This window comes from Prosopis cineraria, unplaced genomic scaffold (assembly GCF_029017545.1).
Source record: "Prosopis cineraria cultivar Desert tree isolate PC_DT_omini unplaced genomic scaffold, ASM2901754v1 PC10, whole genome shotgun sequence".
NCBI lineage: Eukaryota > Viridiplantae > Streptophyta > Magnoliopsida > Fabales > Fabaceae > Prosopis > Prosopis cineraria.
This window is the reverse complement of record NW_026555341.1, coordinates 23,700,414-23,713,623: the sequence shown is the minus strand read 5'-3', so window position 1 is coordinate 23,713,623 and position 13,210 is coordinate 23,700,414. Positions and strand designations below refer to the sequence as shown.

Genomic DNA, 13,210 nt, shown 5'->3' with positions numbered 1-13,210 from the left:
TTATAAGCATCAGACATAATAATGTTAAGAAATAATTCTAACTTAAAAATGATAGGGGTTATTGGATTTTTCTTCACATAAATTTAAATTAGTCAGCATTAACAACACATCTTCCGATCGAGTCAAAACTGCAACTAGGATCCACTTAAAAATGATAGAAAAAGAGATTCTTGGGTTTTTTTTTTTTTTTGGGTCAAACGAAGCAAAATCATTGAAAGAGATAACCTACAACCTATCTCTCGTCATCAAACCCATGCCGCAAAACTACCAACTCCGGTCGAAATAATTGGAATAGAAGAAATCTTTACAGAAAAGAGAAAATAAAGATCACATCAAATATCACCCAGCGTTTTTGGTCAGCATAGTACAGTGAAGGACCATAAGAGACCAATAGACTTTAAACTGGGGGTGGCAATTTCCTGGTACTCCAAAGTCTAAAGGTTTGACGTTATCGAATGTTAAGGATGTAATGAACACGGGTACATACACAAGAGTCAAATATATAGCATGTTTCATAGCCTCCATGTCTTTTGACAGTCTTGTCCCTGCAACGGTCATCTCTTCCGCCGTTTGGGCTCCACCTGCCAATTCATAGAAATTTGAGCAATTAGTAATGACAAACAGAACCCAAATTGGGAATTCAAAGAAAGAATTTGAGAGCCTTTTATACTCCCAAATAAATGGGAATTCTAAATCCAGACACTGTATAGGAGGAGGTAAAGTGAAATGAATGATTGAGAGGAATGTATTCCTTTCTTCTCATTTCTTCCCACAAAAGATAAGACAGCACTAATGGGTGGAGTTTATGTATTCAAAGGAAAATGCTTCTGCGGAAAACACTTGCACAATTCAACGGACCAAAATAGGAAGTGATATATGTGCACAGAACGATGCATCCAGAAAGGAGGTCAATTGAAGGTGGTACTACCTGCAGAAAAAACTTCTGACATCTTTTTATTAAAAGAAAAATCACTTATCCGCAAATGCACACAGAAACTAAAACATGCAAATTCTCATCTTATAAAAATCAAAGACATGACATCATTGAATTCCAACTCCGCACTTTAATCACTAGCATAAAGAAATGCAAGCCCATTCATACCATAAACTAACCTAAAGAAGGAATGCCACTTGAAATTAATGCAACGGCACTAAAAATAATTGATCTTAAGTAGGCCAAATAACACCAAGAACAAAAATGGTCAAATATTGATTGATTTACCATGCCTTCAAATATCACATTTTTAAATTTATTTATAGTTGGCAACAAGCAGTGTAATCACCAATTTAACCTCCAATAAATTTCAGCCTAGCCCCATCTCCATAAAACAAGTATCATATGGATCAAACCGAACCTCTGAACAAGCATGTCAATAGCATGTAGTTTCAACCATTAAAAGATAATTTCTGAAAAGTCATGACAATCAAAGAAATACACGTTAAAACTATATCTCTTGGCCCTAAAAGACTCAAAAGATGGTCTACCAGTACAAACTAATCAAAGCATAGAAAGAAATGTCGTTAGACAATTTAGTCAAACTTATTCCATATTTCCCGACACATGAGAACACAATTTAATATTTTATCAGCCAAGCAAATTCAGTGATAATGAAAAAGTTCATAAAGAAGGGGGGAAAAACTAGAGGCAACTGAATCCAGATTGGAGGAATAAGGGTTAACCCAGGAGAAATTTGCTTGACCAGAGTTTTATAGTTTTTCCCATTTAGGAATTTGCAAACAAGGCTAGGTGATGGAAAACATAACGAATTTGTTCAGATCAACTTAGTAAAAGAACAGCTTGAGCAAGACAAAAATCTATGCCTGCCATGTCAAATAGTAACAATAAGCGAAAAGCTCATGAGGACAAAACAATTGCAGCTATATCTAGTCACATTCAAATTTAATAATGAAAGGAAGCTAAAACCGCCACACATGCTTTAACAAAACATTGGAAGACATGAAAACATATTTCAACAGTGCAGAGGTATCATTGTCATCCCCATTCATTTGTTTAATTTGGACAAACACACAGCCCCAACTAATTACAGTTTGCTTATTCAAAAAAGGAAAATAAAAAAAAATAAATCAGTTTACTGTACGTATTCAACTGAAAAATACAATGGCTATTAATTGGGCACTGTATTGAGAATACAAACATAGCAAAATATGATTGGCTAATGAACTAGTGTGCAAGTTTGGTAAATTATTGATTTTACCAATTTTGTTTTTGTGTGTCTTATGAAACATGTTGCCTGAAATAAATAACTGAAATGACATGAAAAATTAAATTTCTATACAAGAACAAATCAAGCACTCTAATCTTATAAATGCAGAGACCAGCTGCGCTACATTATCAAATTCAAGACCAACAGTCCTGAGAGCACACTATAGAAGAAAATGTTCCATTAATCTCCGAATGATACACCAAACATTGAACCAGCCATCAGTTCCTTGCCAATATTTTCACAACTTCTCTATACCTCTCCCGGGGTGGTGGTGTGAGGAATATGTTAGAGAAACAAGATAAATAGAAGCAAAAGTAAGGGGTATATAAAATTATAAGGGACAGGATGCAGGCAGGTTTCACCTTGCCATCAGATGTTGGTGATACAGAAAATGTAGCTTGGGGTTTTTTCATGTCATCATCAGATGAACATTCAGAACATACAAAATGGTCCAGTTTTTTGGCTTCTTCAATAGTCATGCCCACACAAGCAGGATGATACCTACAAGAAACCTACAAAGATTGAAATATGTATTTGATAAAGCATATAGAGATATTAAAAATATATCAAAAACTAAAATAATACTTCCTCCATCCCAAATTATGAAACACTTTTGAGAGACATTCAGCGTCCCAAACTAGACATTTTGAGAAAATTAAGATTTCATTAAATAGATACTTTTATTCCAATATTAACTTTTCTCTCTATATATTTAATTCTCATCCCTCTCTCTTTTCAATATATTAAATGAAGTGTATTTAATAAAATTTATTGGTATGAGAGATTTTGTCTAAAAGTTTCTTATAATTTGCAATGGCAAAAGTAATATTTTCAGGACATTCTAGAAATCTAACAATCTTGCAATGTATCAAAGCATCATACCATAAAAGGTAGTGTTAATTAACGTATGCACTATATCTACACCCCCAACCTTGCATGGATTTTAACAAACTTATCCAAGCAAAGTTTTCAAAATTACACCAAACCAATCATTGTAAAGATTAAGCAAATGAATCATTTAATTTGTATTAGCTAACTTGTATACGGGAAAAGAAACATCACAAAATTCAGAGTCGTAACTCGTAATACAAAGACAATAGATGGGAGATATAGAATTCGTAGTTCCAACATGCAAAACTTTAGCATGCCAAAATGGAGGATTAATTATCAAAATTAATGTACCATATGACTTGTTCAAGCCATCTTTTAAAATCTTCTCAAAATAGAAGTCTTTAGCTCTGAAAATCATCATCATTGTTCAATTATGTTTTAGGATCAATATTTATTGACCTTACAGCATGTTAAAACTCCAGGCTCCTTCTGCAGGGATGGAAAATCATATCCAATGACTTCATCCAAGTAAATAACATATCTTACTACTACTCATAAGATCTGAACATCAAGAAAACAAAAAGTGAGTAAATACATTAATAATGGGCAAAGTGAAGCAGAATACAATGATTTTACCAATCCTTGCACCCCTCACACTGCACCATGAGGTCGTCCGGGTTATAAGGCATCTCGCATTTGCAATACCTTCAATATGCAAACCAAATCAACAGAAACCCATTGGTTATTGTAATCCAATTCTCCAAACACCCTAATTCCAACAAGAAAGCAAAAATAACTCACACAGCAACACGGTCTGGGGTGAAAGCCCCAGTAGCAGCCTTGTATTCAAATCTACAGTAGTAATCTTCAGCTCCTACATTCTCAAGTTTAGTGTAGTTCTTGAAAGAGTGAACAATACACTTCCCTTCAATGGTGTGGGCACTTTGGATGTCATAATGGTCCGACAAGAACAGCTCTTTCGCTCCATGGAATTGCCTGCGTCCTCCAATCGATTCTTCCGGCCGATAATACCATCTCACCCGAACTTTAACGTTGCTCCTATTATCTTGTTCGATCTTCTCCACGCGAGCCACGTACGGAGGCTTGCTGGTGTCGGAAGGTCGCATCAGTACACAGTCTCCAGCTGCCCAACAAAATAAAAAAAAAAAAAGCACAAAAGCACATCCTTGGAAATCAAAGACCAGAAAATCACAAAAGGAACGATTTTTAACATAGAAACAGAACTGGGTACTTCGTGAGAAGAAATAGATAGCGATTTACCTCTGACGATCTTGTTGGTACCTCTAATGGTATAGGAGTCCAAGTCCTTTCTTCCCGGTCTAGTTTTCGCCATAAGCTTGGAAATGTATGAATTGTGAGCCCTAAGATTTTGGCGAGAAGAACAGAGGAACCCTAAGGTTGAAACTGAAGATTAATGTGCTGTGTCAGAGTCACGAGCAAGCGTGACGCTTCGCCTGAGTTCACCAGTGATTCGAGAATCGATACAACACGGTCTTGATGTTCATTATCAACGGTGTTATTAGATTTTTGACGTTAAGCTAAGCCTTCTTTTCCTCCCGGGCACACATGTCCTTTGCCGAGTTTATTCCTTTGACGATTTTTTCCCCCTTTTTGCCTAGATCCACGACCTGTGCTTGAGGATTTGAGGATGTTTCCCCAATTTTTAAAGGAAAAAAATTGTTTACTCTTGAAACTGAACCATGAAAGAAAATAAGTAGAAAACAAAACACAATTATAATTATATAATCTCAACTGCTAATATATTTTTTTAAAAATACAATAATAAAAAACACATTGTTCATAAAAATGGTTTTTACCGTAATTAAATTTATGAATAAAAATGAATTTATAAGTGCTTAAAGTGTTGCTTACCATGTAACACTCAAAAATGGTTGGCACAGCCATTCTGTTTCTGTTGATGTTACTTGTTCCTCTGTGTAAATAAACAGGAAAGCTGGAAAGAAGCACAAGTGCAACAGTTATACAGAAGAAGTATCAGGCTGGAGACAAAAGAAGAAGGGGAAGAAGAGCAGTGAAAGTTGGAAAAAAGAAAGAATTGTGTTTTTGATGAGATTTATCACCTTTGAGCAGCCATGCTTGGTGCCAACATGGTTGCTCAGTCATTGCAAGCCCAAGACAAATTATGGTGGTCTTGAAAACAAGCCTAAGATATGATTTTCAATTTAGTACCTGTTTGGGTTTTAATTTATATTTGACAAAATATATTTAAAATATTCAACTATTTATTGGATTTAGCAAAAGTATATTTCAAATGTGATTTGAATGTACTTTTGAGGATTATCCAAATAGGTATTTATTTTTTCTATAGATTATAAATCAAGTAATTCTTAATTAGGTTTCCCATGAAGATGTCTTCTGCTTATGATGTCCTATATAAATGTCTATCCATTAACCTTTCTGAATGGAATTAACTACAAACTAAAAAAGAACATTATTTGTAATCCATAAAAAGATGTTACATTTTATGACATCCATTGATGAAACCTTAAGTCGTTTTAGGCCATCAAATAAAACTAGAATGTAATCAGGAGCATTCTAGGTCATCTCTCAAGAGAGCAATGTACACAAATTATGGTTCAATTGCCAATAAATTAAAGGAATGAAGATATGATTCTGCTATTATCTAAATTGCTAGGAATTAGATGTTTGTAATTTTTAATTTAAATGTGTTGATATAAATGAATGAGATGATGAGCTCAAGTTAGAATCCCCTATGATGATCCTTGAATTTCATATTTGCAACCACACATGTAATGACAATTAGCTTAATGAAGGACACTCTAAAACCTTTAAAGTGTTGTGAAACATTGCATTTAATGATTACTATAAATCTAAGCCAAGTGGAGTGAAATTAACAATGTAATTCAACCTTGTTCATAGCTATTCAATTCAGACCAAATTAAGTGGCAAAAAAACTTCTCAAACCAAATTCATATAAACACATATGGATCTAGCTTGAAATATGGAGAAATCTGAACAAAAACATCGAGAACATATGAATGCATTCAAGAACACTCAATTAAATTCATAAATTTCAGAACTGAAACACAATATAAAAATTCAATCTAACATCCACAACTTCAATCTAACATGTAATTGGAATCAAAATCATAATCCAACCTGAACAATAATTTTGAATCCTTGAAAGAAAATAGAAGAAATTGCAGAATTGAAATTACAAATTAAGAAGGCAAATATGAAATACTCAAACCACAGGTTCATCTTCCTTGAAGATCAAAAGAGGATCAGTCACTCATGCTCTTCCTCTTCACTTGAATCAGAACTTGAGAAGCCCCATGAATGTATGAAGATGAAGATGAAATCTGAAATTGGTGTGTGCTGAATGAAATTATGGAAAGGAGAGTGTAATGGATGAAAATTTAGAGGAAAATAGCTAAAGATCTGGACGTGAAATGAAGGAAGAAGGAGACGAAATGAATCTGGACTTGAAAGGATGAAGAAGATGGCATGAAAACTGAATCAAGAAGATGAGAGAAAATGAGAGAAAATTGAGCTAAAGAGAGAGAATGGGATCTAAATTATGAGGCCCTAATCTGAAAACTAGGCTTATGTATGTGTGAATAATGTGAAGGTGATAAAACCAAAATAAATGGTGATAAAAACAAGAAAAGTTCAGATTTGAAATGGCTAATTTTCAGCTGGAAAATGGAATTAAAATTAAGCAACTAATTCTAGAAAATGGGGAGAATCAAGTAGAATCACGTGGAGAATCAAGAGAGAGTGGGCTTCCTTCACAAATTTGAGAATTTCTTGTAACAAACTCATTAGGCTTGTTGTCACCATGGTTTGGGGCACTTGGAATGGCTTCAAGAACTCTTCCACTCCTCAACTCAATTGCATTAAGGCTCTTTAGATTGATAATAGGTTGAGTTGGGAGCTTTTCACTTACTTGAGCTTCGCTAATGCTATTTGAATTCCCAAATTGTTGCACCACCAAATCAGTGCTTTGTTATTTTGATTCAAGATTATTTAGTCTCTTAAGCATTATGTCCATTTTCAATTCTGCCTTAGACACATGAAAATCAAACTTTTGGCCTATAGAAAACATAGCATCACCCGTCCTCTTAAGGTAGGAACACATTTGTTTATCACCCCTACCATCTTGAATATGGATCGCTTGAGAATTTTTAGCTTGCACAATCTCTTGGTTACCCTTATAGCTAAAGTTAGGGTGCTGCCTCCAACTTGGGTTATAGGTGCTCTAATAGTTAGCCTCAAAATTGTTTATTGCCCTTTGATTATGTTGATAATTGTAGGGCCTTTATTGTTGATGCACAGCCCCAACATCTTAAGCATGCATGCAATTAGAGGTGACATGTATTATGGAATTATATATACCACAAATAGGAGCCACTAGAGCATTGGACATAGAAGCAATTTGAGGTTGTGGAGGATTGGAGAAAGACATCTTGAGAAAATCCAATTAAGAGTAGATATTCTCCAATTAGGAATTAGCTATAGAAAATTGGCCCACTTGGTGAACACCCCTTGCATCTCTTGAGATATATTATTGGTTATTATTTGCAAGCTTTTCCAACAAGGTCCATGCATCATCTGGTGGAAGATCTAATAGAGAACCATTTGCAGCAGCATCTATAGTCTCTTTGTCATGAATTTGTAACCCCACATGGAAATAATCAATGAGGAACTCCTTGCCCACATTTAGGTATGGACATTTTGCAAGCAACTCTAAAAACCTCATCCAATACACATAAAGAGATTCTTGAGGCTGTTGTTAAATCTCCATGATTTACTTCCTTAGTTGAGAATACTTGGTTGCTAGAAATATTTTTCAAGAAAGTAATTTCACATCTCCACCCAAGAATTGATGGTCCTTGTGGCAAGAGTATTGAACCATGTGATTGCTTTGTCCTCAAGAGTAAAAAAGAGGACCTTGAGCATCAAATTCTCCAAGTTTACTATGGGAGGCTTCTTGGTTAAACAAACCCTCTTAAGTATTTGAAGATGCCTATTAGGATCCTTACCTGCAAAGCTATGGAATTTTGGCAAAGCATTAATTAGTAAAGATTTGATTTCATACTCATTCTGTTCTTGTAAATTCAAAAACAAACCACTAGGTCTAAATGTGTCAGTGGGTGCTACCATTTCTCTAATACTCCTCCTAGTAGGTATTTCATGTTCATTAGCATGCAATCTATCAGCCATCCTGTCCAAGATTACAGAATTATCAACTATTGTGTTTGGAAGAGAAGATGTTAAGAACTCTAAGTATTGATCTCTAAATTCAATATAATTTTCACCAAGTTCTTTACAAGTAACAAGACATATAAAGCTCAGAACACCACAAAAATAGCATTGGACCGAAGAAAAATAAAAAATTCAAAAATAGGCAAAAATTTTGAAAACTGGTAGAATTGAAATACACTGAAGCAGTATTTTTGTAAAAATTTTTTGAAAGTGAAAAGGACAAAATTAGTAAAAACTAAAACCTAACAATTAAAGCTAAAACATTGAATTATATGTAGGAATTTTTCTAAAAAAAATTCTAAGCAGGGAAAGAAATATGCTTATCCAAAATTAGCCCTGTCTACCTGGAGTGTCACTGGGAGTAAGCAGTGGACCTTATGTGCTTGTTCAGTACACAACTCTTTGATCCTAAATCAAATTGAGTTGAAATTTTTACCTGGAACTTTCAACACACAAAAGGTTATAGAGTCCAATTTTCAAGCAAAAATTCATAGTCAATTCTTCCCAATATATTTTTGAATTAGGGTCTTCAGCACTGGAAATTCTAGTGAACCCTATTTCAGCCAAGTAAAAATTCAACCAACTTAATGGCTGAATTAGCAATTGTGTCCAATAGAAAAAAATGTTTCTAAGATAATTAGGAACACAATGAAATAAGAATTAGCTCAAAATGATATTTCTAGTTAAAATTATACCTGTCCAAATTTCATGCAAAATTTCTAAGCAGAGCAAATTCTCACAGCTTGCGGGCACTTGAGCTAACCTTGACAGTTTTGGAACTCATGTCCAAAATCAATGACTTAATGGCTAAATCCAATAGCAAACAAGATCAATAAAGAGATCAAATGCTCAATTACACGAGCTAGCCACCACAGTCACAAATTCTAGATTTAACAAAAATGAACACAAAATAAAAACAGCAAATGAAACAATTTATATGGCTAATTGCTCCCCAGTAACAGCACCAATTGATGAAACCCTAAGTTGCTTTAGGCTATCAAATAAAACTAGAATGTAATTAGGAGCATTCTAGGTCATCTCCCAAGAAAGCAATGCATTATGGTTCAATTGCCAACAAATTAAAGGAATGAAGATATGATTCTGCTATTATCTAAATTGCTAGGAATTAGATATTTGTAATTTTTTTGATTTGAATGTGTTGATGTAAATGAATAAGATGATGAACTCAAGTTAGAATCCCTTATGATAATCCTTGAATTCCAGATTTGCAACATGTAATGACAATTAGCTTAATAAAGAATACTCTAAAACCTTTAAAGTGTTGTGAAACATTACATCCAATGATCACCATAAATCTAAGCCAAGTGGAGTGAAATTAACAATGTAATTCAACCTTATTCATAGCTATTCAATTCAAACCAAATTAAGTGGCAGAAAAACTTCTCAAACCAAATTTATATAAACACATATAGATCTAGCTTAAATATGGAGAAATCTGAACAAGAACATTGAGAACATATGAATGCATTCAAGAACACTCAATTGAATTCATAAATTCCAGAACTGAAACACAATATAAAAATTCAATCCAACATCCACAACTTCAATCTAACATGTAATTAGAATCAAAATCATAATTCAACCTGAACAATAATTTTGAATCCTTAAAAGAAAATAGAAGAAATTATAGAATTGAAATTACAAATTAAGAAGGCAAATTTGAAATACTCAAACCACAGGTTCATCTTTCTTGAAGCTCAAAAGAGGATTAGCCACTCATGCTCTTCCTCTTCACTTGAATCAGAACTTGAGAAGCCTCTATGAATGTATGAAGATGAAGATGAAATTGAAATTGGTGTGTGCTGAACGAAATTATGGAAAGGAGAGTATAATGGATGAAAATTTAGAGGAGAATAACTGAAGATCTGGATGTGAAATAAAGGAAGAAGGAGACAAAATGAATCTAGACTTGAGCGGATGAAGAAGATGGCGTGAAAATTGAATCAAGAAGATAAGAGAAAATTAAGTTGAAGAGAGGGAATGGGATCTAAATTATGAGGCTTTAATATAAAAACTAGGCTTATGTATGTGTGAATAATGTGAAGGTGAAAAAACCAAAATGAATGGTGATAAAAACAAGAAAAGTCCAAATCTGAAATGGCTAATTTCCAGCTAGAAAATGGAATTAAAATTGAGCAACTAATTCTAGAAAATGCAAGGTAAATTGGTGCACAAAAATGCTGATCATGAGCATAGGAAATGTGACTTTATGATGTCCAAAAATGTAACTCTCCAGCTTGCTTCATTCCACATGAATTCTTCATGCATTCAGATAGAAGTCATGCCTTTTATGCTCTTGGCTTGCCTCATAATGATGTCAGGTATTACTTCCCATTGAATCAGCTTCAATTCATGCATCATGTGCTCCTCCTTTCTTATGATGATGTCATCCAATATATTCCTTGGATCAAATTATGCTTCACACACATGATGCATTTCTTTGTTTCCCTTGATGATGTCATCCCATGAATTCCATGCACCTTTAATTCTCAATTAATTCTGGACTTTGGATGCCATTAAGCTCCAAATTTGCTTCTTGACAAAGCTGAAAACAAAAGACACAAAGATAAATAAATTCTAAAAAGATAATTAAAAAGGAAGAAAATGAGAATTTAAGCCTAAAAATCCAATTAAGCATCTTAAAGTCTCAAAAGAACCACCAAATGGCATTATTAGGGTCTATGAAGTCAATGTATGAAACAAAGCTAAAAACCAGGAAACAAACCCTAATATACACTATTTGGTACCAAAAACCAAGTATATAACATGTGAAATATGAAGTAGATCATCCATCAATTACATCTTTAGTAGATTGATTAGAAAAAATACACATTATTGACAGCAATTTTATTTATGAAGGGCAAGAGAAAATTAAGGTTCTAAGTGACCAAATTTTCAATGAGATTTGAATTTTCAAATGCTCGTTAAAAGTTGAGTATGATGGTGAGTTCTCACATCATTCTCATACCATTCTGAAAGTTCGTAACTTTCAAGTTTAGTTACCGATGCAAATGAGTTTTGTAAGAAATGCTGTCAAGCAGTTGAAATTTTAAATATTACCTAGTTTTCTAGAATCCTCATTGAATGTTGAGTATAATGGTGTGTTCTCATGCCATTCCAAAACATTATTGAAAGTTTGTATATTTCAAGCTTGGTCATGATTGCAAATAAGTTTGGTATGATATGCAATTAAATGGATGAACTTTTCAATGATATTTGGCTTTTTTAAATCCTCATTGAATGTTGAGCATGGAGGTGTTATGTCACATCACTCCAAAATGAATCAAATTTTTAATGATATTTGGCTTTTCAGAATCCTCATTGAATGCTAAGTGTGATGGTGAGTTCTCACCTAATAAGTTTAGTTAAAATGCAGTTAAACGAGTGGATTTTTAAAGGATGTTATTCTTTTTTGACTCCTTGTTGAATGTCGAGTAGGATGGTGAGTTCTCATACCATTCCGTAACCATGGTTAAGGTTCGTGTCTTCCAAGTTTAGTTATGAACTCAAATTAGTTAGGTTAGTAATGCAATTAAAGGGGTTAATTTTCAATGATGTTTGGCTTTCAAGAATCCTCATTGATTGTGTGTTCTCATGTTATTTTAAAATGTTAAGAAAGTTTGTATCTTTCGAGGTTGGCTATGAACTTAAATTAGTATAGTTACAAATGCAATTAGGCGGACTAACTTTCAATGATATTTGCATTTTTGAATGCTCGTTGAAAGTTGAGTATGAAGGTGATTTCCCATATCATTCCAATACTGTGCTAAAAGTTTGTAATTTTCAAGCTTGGCTATCAATGCAAATAAGTTTGGCTAAAGATGCAATCAAACGAATGAAATATTTAATGATATTTGGTCTAGAATGCTCGTTGAAAGTTGAGTAGGATGGTGAGCTCTATAATGCCTTTCTAAGGCATTACTACTTATGCACACATACCACACATAGGTAGTCAAAAGTCCTCAAGCTTTTGAACTACTAAACAATCATTGTTGTTAAAATATAGAAATTAATTATTTAGAAAATAGGGATCCCAAAAAATCCATTAAAAGCAAGTCAAATCATTCAAAAGTATGTATTTATGCACAATCGAAGTGTTTAGGAATGCATACATAATATATACTTAGAAATAGTGGCAAAATAGAAATTTTTGCCCAAATAGGACCATGCACCGTAATATATGGTACAGAGGCTCCAGCCCTCACTCTGCGTCAATGTCACGACATGTCACCATGCATTGCGGCACATGTATCAATTTATACTGTCATAACAGTAATATTGATACAAACTTTTGGCATGTATTGTTTCTACATACGATATCTGATTGAAGTGATTTAAGCTCTCACACGTCATTTATTTCATAATCTAACTAATGACGTAGTTTCATTTCAATCTAATATTTCATTTGAAAATTGGACACCCGAATGTAAAATGACCACTTAATGTCACTTTTCCTCATCTAATGTTCCAAATTTCAAACTTTGTGTTATTAGCCACTTTTAAAGGCTTGACCACATCCAATGGGACACTTTTCTCTTAATTAACCACATATCATTAATAACAATACTACACACGATTTTGGCCAATCAACTGCCCTTCTTACGCGATAGGGCCTTTTACACATTTATGCACATATACATACCCATTTAGGCAATAACTCATATAAACATTCAAAACATACAATCATGCACTTGGATAACTATCTTAACCCTCCTGGTCTCAACTTACACATACTTGCATATATTTATATCTGAATTTATCCATAAATATACCCTTTACACATGCTAGGGCTATTTTATATATTTCACACGCATGGCCAAATTCCATACCACACACAAATTTTCATGCTCCAGGGTTAACCA

General features: G+C 33.7%; 1 protein-coding gene across 2 annotated transcripts; it reads right to left on the bottom strand.

The window, feature by feature from the left end:
* Nucleotides 1–254: 254 nt before the first annotated feature.
* On the bottom strand, nucleotides 255–4,712 carry LOC129322657 (chromatin remodeling protein EBS-like). Of its 2 annotated transcripts, none has more exons than XR_008596273.1 (5): nucleotides 4,338–4,712; nucleotides 3,858–4,200; nucleotides 3,693–3,761; nucleotides 2,588–2,737; nucleotides 255–581 (listed from the first exon to the last, which is right to left on the bottom strand). XR_008596273.1 is itself a non-coding variant. In XM_054968974.1 (5 exons), the coding sequence occupies exons 1-5, from the start codon at nucleotides 4,408–4,410 to the stop codon at nucleotides 555–557; spliced, it is 651 nt and encodes a 216-aa protein (XP_054824949.1). In that variant the 5' UTR covers nucleotides 4,411–4,710; the 3' UTR covers nucleotides 255–554. The 2 variants fall into 2 exon arrangements, 1 of the variants encoding a protein (XP_054824949.1); XM_054968974.1 differs by having other exon boundaries at nucleotides 2,588–2,726; nucleotides 4,338–4,710.
* Nucleotides 4,713–13,210: the final 8,498 nt, after the last annotated feature.